Source organism: Knufia obscura (genome assembly GCF_036327395.1).
Source record: "Knufia obscura strain CCFEE 5817 isolate CBS 148926 chromosome Unknown scaffold_43, whole genome shotgun sequence".
Lineage (NCBI taxonomy): Eukaryota > Fungi > Ascomycota > Eurotiomycetes > Chaetothyriales > Trichomeriaceae > Knufia > Knufia obscura.
This window is the reverse complement of record NW_027042729.1, coordinates 691-18,134: the sequence shown is the minus strand read 5'-3', so window position 1 is coordinate 18,134 and position 17,444 is coordinate 691. Positions and strand designations below refer to the sequence as shown.

At 52.9% G+C, this 17,444-nt stretch overlaps 4 protein-coding genes across 4 annotated transcripts; 2 read left to right on the top strand and 2 right to left on the bottom strand.

Moving 5' to 3' along the window:
• Window positions 1-2,473: 2,473 nt before the first annotated feature.
• PMZ80_011301 (uncharacterized protein) lies at window positions 2,474-3,353 on the top strand (the record flags this gene model as incomplete). Its single annotated transcript, XM_064879680.1, has 2 exons — window positions 2,474-2,635; window positions 2,679-3,353. The coding sequence occupies 2 exons, from the start codon at window positions 2,474-2,476 to the stop codon at window positions 3,351-3,353; spliced, it is 837 nt and encodes a 278-aa protein (XP_064724554.1).
• Window positions 3,354-3,882: 529 nt separating this feature from the next.
• On the top strand, window positions 3,883-4,755 carry PMZ80_011300 (uncharacterized protein; the record flags this gene model as incomplete). Its single annotated transcript, XM_064879679.1, has 1 exon — window positions 3,883-4,755. One exon carries the CDS (start codon window positions 3,883-3,885, stop codon window positions 4,753-4,755), a length of 873 nt encoding a protein of 290 aa, XP_064724553.1.
• A 6,537-nt stretch (window positions 4,756-11,292) lies between these two features.
• On the bottom strand, window positions 11,293-13,995 carry PMZ80_011299 (uncharacterized protein; the record flags this gene model as incomplete). The annotated part of the gene is made up of 1 exon (XM_064879678.1): window positions 11,293-13,995. One exon carries the CDS (start codon window positions 13,993-13,995, stop codon window positions 11,293-11,295), a length of 2,703 nt encoding a protein of 900 aa, XP_064724552.1.
• Window positions 13,996-16,356: 2,361 nt separating this feature from the next.
• PMZ80_011298 (uncharacterized protein) lies at window positions 16,357-17,240 on the bottom strand (the record flags this gene model as incomplete). Its single annotated transcript, XM_064879677.1, has 2 exons — window positions 16,357-17,068; window positions 17,116-17,240. 2 exons carry the CDS (start codon window positions 17,238-17,240, stop codon window positions 16,357-16,359), a joined length of 837 nt encoding a protein of 278 aa, XP_064724551.1.
• Window positions 17,241-17,444: the final 204 nt, after the last annotated feature.

Genomic DNA, 17,444 nt, shown 5'->3' with positions numbered 1-17,444 from the left:
AGAGCCACTGTCCCTGGCTTGTATCTTCTCCGCCGTTTCACTGTGTTTGGATCGTGTCAGAGAATGCATATGTCCCTCAACTAGAGTAGTCTCAGTGGTGTCTCACCGGGAACATGCATGACCACGCGCTTTTGAGAACGCCCCATAGACTTCTCATGAAGCGGAAACCGAGGCTGCTTTCCACCAGTGGTTTTGCGGGCCTGATCCTCGCCGTCAGTACTTGCACCCAGTCGAGGACGCCGGGCATTACTGTCTGCTTGGTGCGGGCCATCTTTGAATAGTTTAGGAGGTAGGATCGGTATGTCTGACCACAGCCGGCATGCGTTCTTCTATAGTAGCCAACCCATGTATGGACTCAGGGTTGCGTCCTAGCTCATGGCGAGAGTTTGGCGATAACGGCGTTCTTGTCGAGCCTGGGGCTTAGGGCAACGGTCAGGTTATTGACCAAGACGGCTGAGCAGCCAGCGACTGCCAGTCAGAGCAATTCCTGGAGGGCTATGTGAGTGCAGGGAATGCGCTAACGTACAGTCTCGTTTCGGGCACCGAATGACAGCGAGCCACGACCTTCCCTGGAGGGTCGGGTAGACGAGAGTCTGCCTCGCACTACCCGACAGGTGCTGGCGGTGCATGAGAAAGCGTGATGGCCACGCATGAACGAAATCCTGTCATGACCAAAGACCTAAGTAGATCATTAACCCAAGCGGTATCCCTCCGATGAGATAAATTTGATACCATATGAATAGATAGATCACTTGAGGTCTTCCAGCTGCTCAGCTTGAAGTCACACGTCTCTTGTGTTCCTTAACACGACTGCGAGAGCAGCATACTGTAGCTCTATGAAAGTGATCACTCTTCCCCAAACAATCAATGACAATCAAACATTCGACCTCTTTAGGAATTGTGAAACTTGCGAGCTCATCATCATGACTTATATCGAGACATTGCAGGAGCATAGAGGAGAGTTAGGACCACATCGCAGCTAACAACAGAGGAAAGGCCACGCCCAGCCAAGGGGCACAAAAAATCCATAGCATATAACTCAGCCGTGTTCATGGTCGTCCTTCCCGTTGCCGCTCGGTGATCGTCACGGTTCCGAGGCTGATTTCCCAGGGATACTGGTCAATCCGCACGTCGGACGACCTCCATCGTCGTAGTGCCCCCAAATTAGTAGATGGCATCCATCATTCTCGAGGAAGCTCGCCATTGCGAATCAATCACAGACATTCGGCGGGTCAATGGTGTTTTCTGGTCGATCACGATCTGGCCTCTGCCGCCCTTCCTTTTTGTGGTTGAGATGCTTGTGAGCAGGAGAGTGTTGACCAGAATGGCGGATTTCGGCTGCCTCGCACGCAAGTCTTGACGTGCTGTTAGTCTCGGGTGGCACAGTTCTCCGAATCTTGACCACGACAACCACCACGAATGGTCGTGTCTGAGCCGCATTCGTGCCTATCTGCTTGGCGTTGTCGGGGTCAAACGCATGCCCACCTGGATGCAGCTTTACTACCCCAACCAACACAACCTTCTGCAACACAGTGTCTGCTGCGTACTGTATACCGCTGACAGTGTCAATGTATGTTTCTGACATAGTCCAGAAGCTCATGGGTGCTAGCTATTCCCACACGAGAAATACCATCTCTGAACTGTTGCAGTCCACGCGTCAACCGTTGGGTATGGTTGCATAGAATGTGTGATTATGCCAGCCTAGGTGCAGGCGAGCAGCCAGAACCAGGAGGCCCTGTAAATATTAACGATGAAGTGAATCGCAAAGAACACTTCCTTGGGCACCTTCGATCGAGGTCTAGGTTGCATCATTGTCGTGATGATCGATCAGCATGGTGAGATTGTGATATTAGCCTCCACAGGGTACACTATATGTACACAAGATTCACAAGACGCCCATTTCATCGTTCGTTGGCCTTGCTAGTCAGGACTGCAATAATGGCGACGGTAATCGTAGAACCCTGACATACTCCACACATTGGCACCCTGGATTAGCCATGCGCTTTTTCAAGACTCGCATCTGATTTTCCAACGGCTTTGCTGGGCACGACTGCAAAAACACAGCAACGCTGACTGCATAAAGTACCAAATCAGATGCAGGTCGCCCCTGATCCACGTGACTTAAAGCACGTCATGTGAAAGATCTAGCCTCCACAGTCGCCGGAAACCGGTCGAGCCGTGGTGAAAAGACCGTAACACTATCCGATGCTAGTATGGTTTACTTGTTTTCCTTGGCGTGGCCCCAGACTCTGGACGAAGCAGCAAACCATGGAGGCGTAAGTGAGACATATCCTCGTCGATTTCTGGAGGGATTCGCAAACCGCGGTTACAAGTCTTTTGCGTCAAGTACTACCGTGTAGTAGATCTTGGCTCGAACGTTGGCCCATGTCTATACAAAGAAAAGCATAGCAAAGCCACACAGTGTTGTTCGAAACGCTGAACTCTGTGAGCAACGCTCGCCCGATGCAGAAACATGGATCTCGTCCAGCTTGCGAAAGCCTTCGATTTGGTACACAGTCAGGTGGATCTGCCTGATGTCACCATCAGACTCGGGCAGTATGAATGGAAGGTGCATCGCACAGTCTTGATCAGACGATCAGACTTCTTTCGTGCTGCGTTAAATAGTTCGTGCCAGGTCAGTCATCTCATCAACTATCTTACGTCATTGACGTAACTAGGAAGCAGCATCTGTGAGCATTGCCCTTGACGACGAGGATCCATGGATGCTTGCGAGACTCATACAATATCTCTACTACGACGTATACCAGGGTCACCAGGATGACTACCTCCGAGACGCTGCAGGTGCTCTCAACCTGCCCGGCATGATGCGTCAATTTTCTCATACCGATATTCGCAGTGACGCAGAAGCTGACCATCAGCGAAACTCCTGCATGATCCACTGCATGATGGCCAAAATGGGAGAGCGGTATGGTGTTCCACTACTAATCTATGTGGCTGCAGCTAGGATGCACACTGCATTCAACAGTGATCCGCCACAGGGCAGCGTTGAAGACCAATTCTGGTCTCTCTGCCAGACGCTGGGCAGTGAGGCACTCTTTCGACACGTTATGGTGCAGTCTGCTCTCACACATATGGTCACGACGCACTTTTCCCAGTTGGGCAGTCCCAGGTTACGAAAGTGGTGTGACGACCATGGTTTGGCGTACTGCATTGCGCAAAGTATAAGCGAAAGACTATCTCGGATTCAGCAGAAGGCACCCAATGATCCGAGTCGGGATGAAGGCTCAGGGAGCACAGCAAGTGACACTTCACCTGGTGGAGTTGAAGAGATGCTCAGTACAGGACCAATGGAAGCAGTGCAGAGTACAGGCGAAGGACTAACGAGGAGATAACAGGGAGGAAAGCATCGAACACTATTGCAGTCGGCGAATAAGTGCAGGATGGACTCGACGACAGTGGCGATAATGATCTGATTGAGCACAGCAGTGAGACGATAAGCATGAGCATATTGACACTTTTTGTTTTCGTTGAACATTCCCGCATCTAGGTGTATGCCTTTCGAGGTTGGGAGAGGCTCGCTATGGCGACGCATTTTGTTCGCCACGATTTTGGTGACGAGATGCTCTGTGTACCACGTCACCAATCACTCAGCGTACACTCGGATTGAGCTAGGATCTACCTTATACACCTCCACGTCAAAGACCAATGGCACCCCTTGCGTTGAGGACTTGTTCGACCAGTGCTCCTACTGGCGCCGTCCTGGCCTTGGTATCGAGGCCAGCTTGGTAGCTGCCTTGGCCATGTTTGGTGGTGGAATATAAGATCTGCTGGTAGCCCACAGCCCAGAATGACATTTCTCCCTCCTTTTATATCCCTGATAGGCATCCAGCATCTCTGACACTACGTCACTGCCGCGAGAACATGTCGTCGGCTTTCGTCTGCATCAACAACTTAGCAACGGCAAGGTGTCCAACGCTTCCTCAGGACACGCCTGCTCTTGATGACATCGACGACCCGAAGAAACAATCACTGCGTGTAAAGCGAGCACCAGGCAAGCAAGTTAGGGTGTGGAAGGAGAAGGCTGAAGATGCCACGGCAAAAGTCGGCTGGTTGCAGGCTCGCCACGCCAAAGAGATTCAAACTCTCAGCGCCACACTGAAGCACCGTGATCGAGAGCATTCGCGGGTAGAGGCGGAGCTGACAGCATTGCGCCGCCAGGTCAGCAGGCTCGAAGCGGATAATGCAAAACGAGGAGATGAGCACAGGCTCCAGGCACAACTCCAGCAACGTGACCAAGACCTAGAGCGCTTGAGGCAATTCGAAATTGAGGTTCGTCACACCATGCTACAGATCGATATGGGGCGCTCACTGTCCCTCATGGAAGCGGCTGTGCACAACGAGATGCCATCGGAGGACCTTCTCCAACGGGTGCGAGTATGTTGGGCAGGCATCGAGAAGTCCCAGGTGCGAATGAAGCAAACACATCGCAAGAAGCTGATGGCCATGCGACAAGCCATTGAGGCGGAACAGGAGCGTTTCCACGAGCTCAGCCAAGCGCTCGATCGTAAGGCAATGGAGGCATCACGGGCATCATGCAGACATAAAGGACGTCGAGCAGTGGCGGTCACCGGATGTAAACAGTTGCTGTGCGAGGATTGCTACGGTGAGATGCGGCAAGAGCTGAGGTCGCTGTGGCTCGTCGCCAGATGCTCACAATGTGGGCAACCATGTCCTCTTTTACCCGTGCTCGAAGAGTTGATGGAAGCTCACACACCAAGAAGAGTGCCTCAGTAAGGTAGATCGTTGTTGTCGGCGATGAATCCTCACAGTCTCTCGCACAGCATGTACGCAAGTTTGTGGTAGACTTGTGCCTTGTGTTCATGTCCTGGCTTTGAATTCACACGTGAGAAGCGTGAGAAGTCCTCTCGTTCCACCTTGATGCTGCGAAGTATGTCTTGAAGCGATGCGAGAAAGAAGACTGCTTCCATCGACTGGTTTGTGCGACTGATTCTGTGTCCATAGTGATCAAACAAGAGCTTACAGTTACTCTGTACATACCACAAGGACTGGTATGCATGTGATGTAGTTCGAGTGACGGATAAGTTAATGCTTTTCAGATTGCGCTGATCAAATCGAACCTCAAAAGTACACGGTGGGCCAGGATTCCATGCAGAATGCTTGCACTATCTATGCAAAGTAGACTCGATTTGAACTATCGAGCGAGTGCAGCCATGGCGTACTTGTCTCCGCGTCGATTAGGATGAACCCAGTCACAAAGGAAGGTAGTGTCCTTGTTTGCCCAGGCTGTCGTGGAACGAGACATACGAGCTAGCACGCTGTTGTACGTCTTGTGATGGAGGAAGCATGGCTATAAAGATGGTTGACTTCCCACAACTTCAACCTTTCTCAGGCTGTCGCTCGTGACGCAGAATATGGCACCCAGAACCGATTCCGATCACAGCTCTAGCAACTCCAACAGCAATTCTGGCGGTGGAGGTGCAGCATCAAGTAACGTTTCGTCGAACTTGACTTCGATTTCCGGTAAGCAGTGTTGCTTGTACACACTGTCTGACTGCTGACCTCGCCCTGTCAGAAGACTCATATAAGTTTTGGCTGATCATAGGAGGTGTAATTCTGGCCCTTGTCCTGGTCCTGGCCTCGACCGTTTGTCTATTCCTGCGACGACGACGGCATATTCAGCTAAGCGTGCCTGGTCACCGCCTTTCTAGTGGGCGCAGTGACAAGGAAGATACTGTCACTGGGGACTGCTGCACATTGCAGTGGTAGCTTGATTGTATATGTCTCTCAGCCTCAATATCAAGAACATCATCTTCTCCTGTTGCACCTTGTTTCATTCTTGCGTAGCATAGCCTGCCTCGGGTTGCTAGTGGTTCTTCGTCCCACTTGCGATTCTCTGTTGTCCAGGCTTACTGTTCCTTCGTTGCTCGAACTCATTGATTCTTACCATGACGATAGAAGTCCGGTAACCAGTCTTGCTGCATATGGTGGTCTTGCCTGGCATTTGTTCTCGGTTCTGGTAAGCGCATCGTCTATCGTGTCCTCCTCTTGTGGTTCTGTGTGGGGCTTCAGCGGCTTGTGGTTTCCGCACAAAGTGTCAAGGCTGAAAAGCGGTCACAAGGCTGAGCTAAGAACTCATCGGATTGAAGTTAGGAACTCGTTAGTTTGGGGTGTTAAGGTATTGGACGCTGCTGAGACAGGAAGACCATATCAGCATCGCGAATAGTCTTAGGAACTTAAACATTCGTTGTTCCCTATCTTTAGCTGTTCTTGGTAGGTCGAGATGAGGTTTGTCTTCCGATCTGTATCAAGTCATGCACATCTTGAGAAATGGACGCCGGGCATAAACTTTTACGAACCAAAGGTGGTTTCTACGAAAAGCTCATCAGACTCTACTGTCTCAATATAGAGGTCCCCATGTGTTCGCCGAAGCAACGCGGTGGAGGTCCACCTCTCTGTTCGCCGCTTTTCTCTGACCAAATGCAGAGGACCGACGCACCCTTCAGGCTTCGACCGGTTCGTCCCGGGGAGCTATCTTCGAGCTCATCTTCGCATGCTTGAGCATGTATACGAGTCCAGAACATGGCTTGACCTATTCATGTGCGCCCGAAGTACGAGATAGGTGCGTGTGATGCTGACGATGCCCAAGCTTGACAGCATCCACGAACACTGGTGACAACGAGCCCTACAACGATGAGGCTGCATATGATGATAGCGAATTTGTCGTTCCAAGCTGCACTTGGATTAGCATTGAAGGCGAGAATGGTTGGTATTCTTTCATACACAAAGAGTTCCCCGACATGCCGCCGTCACTAGACCTATTTTCTTTGTAGTCACGATGCGATACAACAGAGGTTGAACAGGCAATACTGGGGGCAAGCCGATTTTACGTGCTTTCATATCCATGAACCCAAAGTGTAGTTGGCCGGGTCCTTTCCAGTTCTGACTCGTATGATCAATTTCAGGCGCAGATGCCTCTCATCGTGACGGAGCCACAAGCCAGCAAGAGCTAGGTGTAAGACAGGGTAGAGCGCATCACAATGAGTGGGCAGAGAATGCGTGGCAAGGCGTATACGGCATGGTTCCTGAGTTCTATTAGTGTTTCTCCACATCGAATCTGTGCCCACCGAGTCCTCACCACGAAGATGGTGGCCAAGTCGCCGTCGACCCCACTGACAGGATGGGGCCAATTCTAGATCGGGTCAGTCCAGAAGTGCCTGGTAAAGGACGCCGAACGAGCGTCCAAAACGAGGCGAAGCACGGGAGGAGACGTTAACCCATTCTTGATGATGGAGGATCGGCATGAAGGGAGTGCGCCTGCTTCGTATTGCTCGACAGGTTTCACTCAAGGCGCCTGCTTTTCCTGGCTGAGTGATGAACTTACACGTCCCTGTGCGAGAGGGTCCCTAGGAGTTGGCATCTAGCCCCACGGTTCGAATGCTCGCGTGGGGAGGGATCTAGCCCCTAGGCATAGGCCATGGCAAGGGCTGACATTCAGACATACGAAGCAACTTTTCTTGGGACAGCGAGACGCGTCAACAAACTCAACGTAGAGGACATGTATTAGTGTTGGCTAGGAGTCATTTGCATGTTTCAAAGGTGAAACGTTGTTGGTGACAGGGAAGTTGTTTTTCAGCCTCGTTTGTACAGGAAGGCTGACGCCAAGCTACATGGATCTGTCGCGCAAACCGTCCACCCCACCACTTGAGCATGATGTTCATCTGTGATCTAGGGTACAGGCACAACTAAGAATCCTTCTCTTTCGTATACATAGTTACAACCAATTCGTGCTCTGCGAACCTCAACATAGCAGACTGACTCACATTTCCTAGCTCCGCTCCTGATGCAGACGCCGAGCAAGCTGCAGGTCCTTGGGCTGAATGGTCACCCGCTTGGCGTGAATGGCACAGAGATTTGTGTCTTCGAACAAGCTGCACAGGTATGCCTCGGTAGCCTCTTGCAGCGCCCCAATGGCAGAAGACTGAAATCGGAGGTCTGATCTAAAGCCTTGAGCGATCTCTCGAACCAACCGCTGAAAGGGTAACTTTCGGATGAGCAGATCTGTCGTACGCTAAATACACACAGCTGCATCAGCTCACGTGAATGTAATATACAACGAAACCCCACCAGCTTTGTAATCATAGACATACCTGGTATCGTCGAATCTCGCGAAGGGCCACAGTCCCCGGCTTGTACCGTCGCGGCTTCTTTACTGCTCGTTGTAAGGTCAGAGATACAACGATTCAGCAAGAGGAGACTTCATGTCAACTCACCCTGAGCTGCCTTGGGGACATAATGGGGAAGTCGTTTTCGGGCTTTGACCTGCAGTGCAACGCGAGGTTGCTTTCCACCAACGGATCTACGAGCCTGTCAAGTTCAGCAACTGGCCACCTGCCTCACCCCTGACTTACTGTTTGCTTTGTGCGAGCCATGACAATATGGACAGAGAGATGGTAATTGCGTGTGGGCAATACGGGCTGTCATATATATCCACCTCCGAAGTGACACGGACAGGGTTGATGGACGAAGCAGCATGCTTGTGCAATGCATCCACTACGACAAGTCGCAGGATTTGTCCTCATAACCAGCGCTGTGGACCCACAAATGCCGCCGTTCAGGGACCAAGAGATTATGTTATGGACCTTCCATGACATGAAAGTGTAGGGGCGGAGAAAGTGGTCGAATAGTACGTAAGTTGCACCTTTCAACGGCTTGGTTGTCCAAAGTCTGCCTTGCACCAGCAGGGAGCTGCCTATCAATCCCCCACCCAACGAGCTGGGCGTGCCTCAGATGAGGCCGAAGTGGCTAACAAGTTAGGACGAAGCACATCACTGCCTCAATAGAGTCATTGTATGGAGGAGGTACAAACAGTGGTCCTGATGGCCATGACTTCTCTCAAGAAAAGGGGATCTGTCTCATCAGCAAGCTGGGGATGAAGGATTGGCAATTTGCAAGCACTACAGAACGACAGGGCGTAATTTCACCAGCTTCCTGCTGGCCATTGGCTTTTGGTTTGTGGCGGATGCTCGCCTTTGTCGGGGGATTGGGATGGGTTCCATGGAGCAGCTGGATCTAACCAATTAGTGTAGTGATGGGAGGAAGATCCAGACGTAGTGCACAACCCTGGTTCACTACGTACGGTTGGTCTCAGCGAGGTGGCACATGGACACCACACGAAACTATTGTCCTCAACCACTGTGAATATTGCTCTGTATGAGAGGAATAAGCTGCCTTCTCTGGCCAAATTTGTGAACTACCTACACAGCTCTCAAGACCTGCTGGCGCACATCGATCGCAATGGTAAAAGGATGCAAGGTCCGTCAGGCCTACGGTGGCATTCACTAACTATGGTGCAGACTCGGAAACGTGTCCGCGACCATGACGCTGGCAGCGAGTCAAAAAGATCAAAGCTGAGAGTGTCGCATATCGAACAAGGACGCACAGAGTCAGGGTCAGAGTCAGCTTCTGGTCGGAGTATCACAATCTCTGGTGAACTCAAGTCGTCTACTTCCGGAACTAGTGTCCTCGGCTGCGATGATTACTTCGGGCTGCATCATGCAATTGGAGAACTCAATACCATGAGCAAAATCCTTATGTGCAGAGAGGTAGACGACGAGTACGTGCAGACACAGTTGAGGATCATTCGGGACTGTGTCAAGCAAGCAAGTGAATCCTACGAAAGGTGTTTCGACTTTTTTGAGCATGCACTTTCAGCTGCTACATCCAGATCTTCACTACTCTTTCGACCGCAGCTCAAGTGCTGAGCCGTCCGAAAGTTTCAGGGCCGCAGGCTCCGGCATAGAGGATTGGCGGCCGGTGTTTCCGGCCTTCAAATGTAGCTCGCGCGTGGTTGTGGAAGGTGTGTTGATGGATAATCAGCCCAACTGCGGTCAATGCCACTAGGTTCCCAGACCCTACATCCATGTCAAGAAGGTTCTATCACTGAAGCGCCTGTCTTCCACACGTCTCTCCACTTAGCGGGATGGACTGGTTCATATCGTGGTAGTGCTCTGTGCTGGCGAGTCAACCTCGCCTGATTTAGCAATTCGATTAGACACTGGCCCCTCTTCACGCTTTTACCACGTCAATTGGTACGTGATATCTAGTCTATGCCGAACTTGGTCCATGGATGGATATCTTGGGTGGCAATTTGACCACTTGCTTCGTGATGGAGCTGCTATGTGGGTTAGTTTGTGTGAAGTCAGGTGGACAATTTGTCACCATCGCCGGTGGGCAAGCATTTTAGTGGCGATGACAAGCGACTACGCCCCCAACCAACCTTGCAAGGGAGAGTTGAAAGAGATGGAAGCATTGACTGTATACATATGTACTCCTGGTCGCAGGCAGCACACGACGTAGGTGTGCTCAATGCTTTGGGATGAACGGAGACCATTATGGCCTCTAGAGGCAAATCCAGCAGTGGTGGCACAAGATCAAGTGCTTCATTGTCTTATGCAACTGGCCCTAGCTGTGAGGTCCTAAGTACAGGTATTGTTCTGTAATGCTGACTCTGTTGCAGCTACTTCGATCGATTCCGTCCTGGTCCTTGTCGGCATCGTCTTGGTCATCGGCCTTCTTGTTGTTGGCTTATGCGGGTGTTATCGTGTCTTTTACCGTGCTCGTTGCAAGGGGCATGATAAAAGTGTCAATTCAGAAGATAGATGGTAGCTCAGATCACTAGTATGTCTATCGATCTCGGAGGATGATCTTTTTCTGGTAGTAGGTATGGGCGATCTTGAGGATACGACGGTGCCGTTTCGGAACGGACCAAACTATGCGATATACGATGGGAAGGATTGACCTGGTTTGCCGATAGGCGAGCATCGACGAAACTTGCATGATGCGCAAAGCAGGATCGGTCGTTGGGTTTCGTATTTAGCCTGGTACTTCATTCTACCAATCGAGCACCGACAGTGTCCAATGAACATATGACGAGCATGGCGCTAGGATAGAAAGCATCTTACCCACTTCACCCATGCTAAATCACGCTACGAAACGTTCTCAGTGCCATTTTCTATCCTCGCTTAACCCATATATACGTTTGACGCGGTTACAATGGTTTAGAGCCAATCTCGAATGTTGCTTGGGCACACCGTGCCTAATAGAAGAAAACTCCGCTCCGTCTGCTGGCCTCAATGACTGTCACGTCATTAGACCTGACGCAAGGACAGATTCCGTCATCGTGTCACGGTCGAACAGAACAGCAGCCTCTTTGACTAATCCCTGTTTGCCAAGTCTTCACCAGCTGGTTCGTGACCCACGATGTGCCATTTGTTTATCCTCCCGTTCCCATGCTACGTCGCGTTTCAGTCATTACGAGTAGCTTGCTTGAATGGTAGTCGAACATCTCCCATGGTCGATGGTTACATAGTTCGACGCTTCCATCACTGATGAGTCGTAGAGCTCGGCATTTGGAGGACACACGCTCACCACGACGTCCCATGCTACGAAGTTGATCCTGCATGGTAGACACCTGTCGAGTAGACGACAGTGTTGCCTTAACGCGGAAAGCATGAAGCTGGCCGTTGTGATAGGGACACCCTCTGCCTGGGACCCGACGAGAACGAGATGGAGTTGCTGGTATGCTCCGCCCTCGATCTGTGTCTGGTCCGATCGTGCTAGGACGCTCGACCAGAATCGATCTTCGTCGTGGGTGACGTCCAGCTGCTGCGAGATGATGAGTTGTGCGACAGCAGCACGACTTTCCGCCGATAGTGATTCTTTCTGGGCACCCCATAAGAGAACAGTACCAAGACGATACGAGGACTGACTCTCCCCCTCGCTAAGAGATGTGGCACTTTGGCTGTCCTCCTGTTGAGCATCTGGTACTGCTTCGAGCCACGAGCTCTCACCGTCTGTCTGACTATCGGGGATCTCCATCGGGCGGTGCTCGGCGCTCCTCTCTGGACCTGCGTTGTCCAAGACCTCTGCCCCAGTACTCGCCCGTCTCAGTCTCTTGAGAGAGTTGGTTGAAGTCAATGAACCGCTAGCTCGTCGCTTCGTGCCTGTCGCGGAGTCGTTCTGGACGCTCTGGCTGTCGTCAAACGGGGACGCTGAGTCTTGCACTTCGCTGGCTCGGGACGGAGCGGCTGCTTCACTCTCGCAGTCTGAACGGTCATAACCCAATCTGGCTAACCATGAATGTTGATCAGTCCCTTCAGGGTCGTCCTGCAGCGCCTCGCGGCTCGTTTGCGCCATCGCTTGGTATTCGACAAAGTCAACGACCTCTTGAAGGCCACGATCGTGATGGATCTTGACGACGCGAGGGAACCGAAGGGTGCTGTATCGTGCATCAGCCGGACGATCGAACCCAGCTCCGATGACTTCCGCCACGGCAGCCTGCGAGAACAGATGCGTGGGTAGGGCATTGCCTTTCAGCTCGGTGACGATGTGTAATCCCTCGTTCTGGATAGAGAACGGCTTCTGCGACAGCCGACCGTGCGCATTCAAGAATCGAACATCGGCGGCAGAGATCGACGGTGGCGATACCTGTCCCACGATATGAAAGCACGTGGTCACCCCTTGGTCGTGATCTCCAGCCTCTACTTGTCGGCAAGCGAGGAAGAAGGTCGTCCAGGATCCTCGCCTGAGACCAAGACTTGCTGCGGTTAAGGGGTCACATTGACCTCCAACGATGGCGAGGTCGGCCGAATCTCCCAAACCAGAAATGTAGTCCTTTTTCAGCTTCACATGCCGTGCCATCGCGTCGTCGGCGCCGACATATGGGTCTTGACATGCCTTCAATACTAGTCCCTCCCAGTTCTGCGCCAAAGCGAAAGTCATTTGACTAGCGAGGCGGCGTTCACTGTCCGAGGCAGAAAAGTCCATCACAATCTGCTCGCCGATCGCTGCCCGCCCGACGATAGGTTGCACAAGCTCGTGGAGGTAGCGTCGTCGCTGGCTGTAGGTCTCATCGACACACCTGCGCTCGTCCCAGAGCAGGATATCGTGAAAGACGACCATGAGATGTTCGTTAGGGTCCGGAGGTGAGTCTTCGGCACACCCTAGACGACGACCTTCGCGAGTAACATACCGGCGAATTTTGTAGAATGGCATGATGTTGTTGGCATTGTCGTTCCACACGACCAGCTCACCGACCAGGATACCGTGCGTTTGCAATTTACATCGTGTCTTGTCCAGCCCCAAGCATTGTCGTACTGTTGGCACGATCGCGACACGATCGTGAGTAGAGTCGCGGCCACTTTTCGAGAAAAGCTTAACCTCTGGCTTTTTCTTACCGCCCTGTTTCCAGACGTGCACCTGACAATATTCCCCATCGTACTTCCGCTCCACACTCACCTCTCGGTCGCGCATCAGTCGGTGACCATGAATAATGCTGCGTGCTTTCTCGAAACCGGGTAACCCGACCAACGTTCCAGCTTGTGGTTGAAGCGAGATCTGCAACTCCTGGCAGCTGAGCTTCTTTCCCCGTCGCTCTTCTTCGTCATGGATGAATGCCAGAGCACTAGACATTGAGTTGAGCACGCGGAGCACATGCGGTAGGCTGTCATGCACCAGCTGCAAGACCAACGTCTCCGGGATGACGGCTGGTCTTAGGTCCTTGAGTAGCAAACGAATCGCCCATGGGACTTCCTGTGCCGACATACTGCGAAACATGTCGACCAGCAGGTCGGACGCCGTGGTGCGGGAGCTGGTATCGTGCCGTTCGCAAAGGTCTGTACTGGAGAAGTCGCATTTTGCCGCAACACGGTCTAAGGTCGCTTCCACTTCTTGCACCATCAGCGGTGTCTTGTGCCCGCGCAGGTCGCCTGATTCGATTAACGCGTTCAGAATGGCTGAAGCACAATCAATGTTCCCGTTATCCTGTTGCTTTTCTAGTGCCTGTCGCCGGCTCAAACCGATGCCCCAAGCTCGGACCACGATGGCCGTGATCTGCTTCTCCCCGAGTCCATAGACGCGATCGTATCGCTTGCATGGCAGCAAGCACGACAACAACGCCAAAGCATGGTCTTCCTGTTTAAGGCTGCTGACGTGCTGCTCAAACCACTGTTGCATGATTTGGTCTGCCTCGCTGACTCCGTCCGGGGATGAGAGCTGCTCCCAAAGCAAACAGATGGTGGAAAAAGGCAAGGCCATGGCCGTATCAAAGGAAGCAGAAGAGACATCAACAGTAGAGGGGACAAAGGAATGGAATTCGTGGTGGTCTCAAGAGGTCTTCGCTGCTGACCTTAGATACGTCACACGTGAAGAGGCAGTCGGGCGTAGAGATAGTTTCATCTGTAAGCGATCATTCCTTGATGCTTGTGGCTTTGTCCGGGTGCCGGTTCAGCTTGCATGACCTCCGAGACGATACAAGCACTAGCATTGTTAGCCAGCAGCAGATGCAAGGCAGACCAGCTAGGTTCATGCTAATCCACCTCACCTTGAACACCAGTCTCGACTTCACGGCGATGACTAAAAGGAACGCGCGGTCTTTCTTCTTCGCATCGCTCCAGAACTTTTCACGAGTTCCTCGGCGCTGATAAGGGGAGCAGAGTCTTCTTCCTTCTCGGCGCACCGTCAGGTTGTACCACCAGCTGTCAGCATCTCTCATTCTGCTCACGTCCACTGTCAAAGCCTGTCGCAACCGTGTGTCACTTGGACGTCGGTCAGCCGGAAACGTCCTTGGTATGGACGCGCACAAGGGAGTGTGCAGGACCCCTTGCATGATCCCTTGCCCGCATACGGTGCAATCGTGCACCAAACATCATATCTCAGACCGAGACATTTTGATGGCAGCCGCCGGACCAACCATGCTGTGTAATCCACGCCTCCAAGCTCCTTGCACTTCGTCCTGTCCATTTTTGTAGATATGGCTGTTCATCTTTTCACATTCTGTCCCTTCGTCGGTCAAGCAGACAGGTCGATCGCGCGTGCACAAGAGAAGAAGACAGGCAGTGTTGCTGCTCGCGCCATGTCGTTGTCACTAGATACGGTCCTCGCCATCGTCGGCCTGGTAGTGGCCATCGTACCGGTCGTGGGGCTTGTGGTGGGCAAGCTGAGGCAACGAAGATCACATCTGTCGTCAACTTCCGTCACCGCAGGCATGTGACCCAACCAGCCGCGTCTGCAGTACCGCTAGTGGTAGTGCATATTAGCTGACGAGGGTGAGCACAGGACACAGCATCGTCGAGAACGGAGAAGCAGATCTCCACGTCGGTGAACACAGACCACCTCGCTCGGCGCGGCGTGATGACAGAGCTAGCTGACGAGGGAGTCGGCGACCACGTTTTTGGCCTTACAGTGATGGTCGGAGTGCGAACGCTGGTGGCTAAGGCATTGGGAAGCCCTGGCCTCTGGCTGGAACGAAGGCTCAGTTCAGGCTAAAGATTAGTGGACGAGGCTGTACCGAAGGCTTTGAGTCACGTGATCGACATGGGTCAGGATGCCAGGTTGAGTAGTCTTTGCTGTAGCTGGATCCCTTGCGATATTGAAACGTACCGCCGACTAACTTGTTGGCCATGGTATGAAAGCACAACACTGCAACCACTCTGTTCCGATAGAAGCACGCAATGTATCTGGGCGTCGTGATTTGCAGCACTAGCACCGGAGCACACCTCGACTCTCGATACGGTCTATAACATCAGTCTCCTCTATACTGATCAAGGCAGGATGCTCCAAGCGCGGTGGACGTACACACGAGCATTAGCTGTCTACAAGACAATAGCATCAGAACAAGAACCCAAGCGGACTCTCGACGCGGTCCACAACCTCGGTGATCTGCGTCGTAATCAAGGGATGCTAAATGAGGGCGGAGCAGATATATGGACGTGCTGAAACACAATGAGATGTGTCGGACCGAGTGCTCACACCAGCAACGAGAAGATGCAGCAGCTTGAATGGCACCAACGTCGATAGAGTGGAACGTGACCAAACCTGCCACCGACACCATGACATAGCTCATGCGACAGTCACACTCCTGCACGAAGACAACGAATCTGCTAGAAGTGTCATTCGCAACTTCGAGATTCATATCCTCGAAATCCTCGGCGCATCAGCGTGGTGATCGCACTCGTCGACCCCTCAGTGAAGGTCCGGATGGTGCACGGAAGGAACCAAACTTCGGTGCAATCTTTGAGACCGATATACCTTCAGCACCACGCCTCAGGACGCCGGCTTCGCAGCATCGAAAGTGTCACCTACAGTTGAAGGCACTGTCGGAAGGGAGCTGGCTAGCATCAAAGCGTGGCTATATCTGATACAGTATCTCTATCTAACATCGCGCCGCTATTCCCATACGCGAGGAGGGTCTCGCTCTGTCTGCAGTCGATCAAAACACCAGTCTTCCAGTCCTGCGCTAGGCTGACGTGCGTCATCCGACACCGACATGGTTGGCTGTCCATGCGATCAGCACGGAAGGAGCTCGACCGCCGCTTCTCAGTGCTGGTACGGCAGACCAATTCCTGGCAAACCTATCCGTGGTCCATGGTAGTCCTCCGACCGAAGCTCGGCTGGTAGTGCAAACTGACACGGCTTGCTCTCGACGTCGAACAAGCTGCATGCGGAGATATCGCCGCTAGAGTCGGTGCACTGTTCTCCGGCCGACTGCAACAACGCGGGGTCCCAGCCTGACATGAAGTCGCCGTGGTAGCCGAGTCCGGTGGGATCACCGTTGGCCAACACGAAAGACCCCGAGCGGTTGGCAAACACCGTCGTTTGCCACGATACCTCGTACAGAAGCGTGGGGAGTCGCCAGGGATAGCCGTCGGGACAAGCACCGTCCTGCACCAAGCTCGGAAACGCCACGTGGCTACGGTGGTCGCTCGAGTCTCGATAAAGGCCATCCCAGCACGAGGGGAACATCAGCTCCAGACGCAGTCCGACCGAGCAGGACCGGTCGAGGAAGGCCTTGGACGGGAGCGAGTGTCGCTGCAACGATCCTTCCGGCGGGTCGCTGCCCAGACAGTTGAAGCCGATGGCTTTCTGTCGCAGCGCGTCCTGCGTGATGTCCGCCTCCGACCAGAAGGACTTGGGAGGATCCGGGACGGGGATCGTGATGGTGCGTCGCTTGCTGTCACCGCTCAGCATGCGGAAGTCGGGTGGAAAGGTCGCCATGGTGCCGTTGGCATGGCGGTTCATGAAATAGTACCTGTTACGTGCATCAGCCAGGCGTGGGGAACCAGTCCCTCCACTTACACCACCATGTCCCCACGCTGAGGGACCATCGAGAACGTCCGGTTGTCCGGAGTGAAGTACAACGTGGGCACCCAGTATGCCGACTTGTCTTGGACGACCGAGCAGCTGGTGCACACCGCGGCCATCAGATCGGCATACGAGGTGTTCAGGCCAAAGTCTGGCCACGGGTGAGCAGACGAGCACGGTCAGATCGACGACCACCTACTGCGACTGCCAAAGACCACGTGGGTGTGCTCACTGGGCACACCGGGACTCATCAAAGGATCGAGACGTCCTGTGCCGGCGCGAGAGGAGCAGGGCAGACGCCAGAACGACGCGTAGACACGACA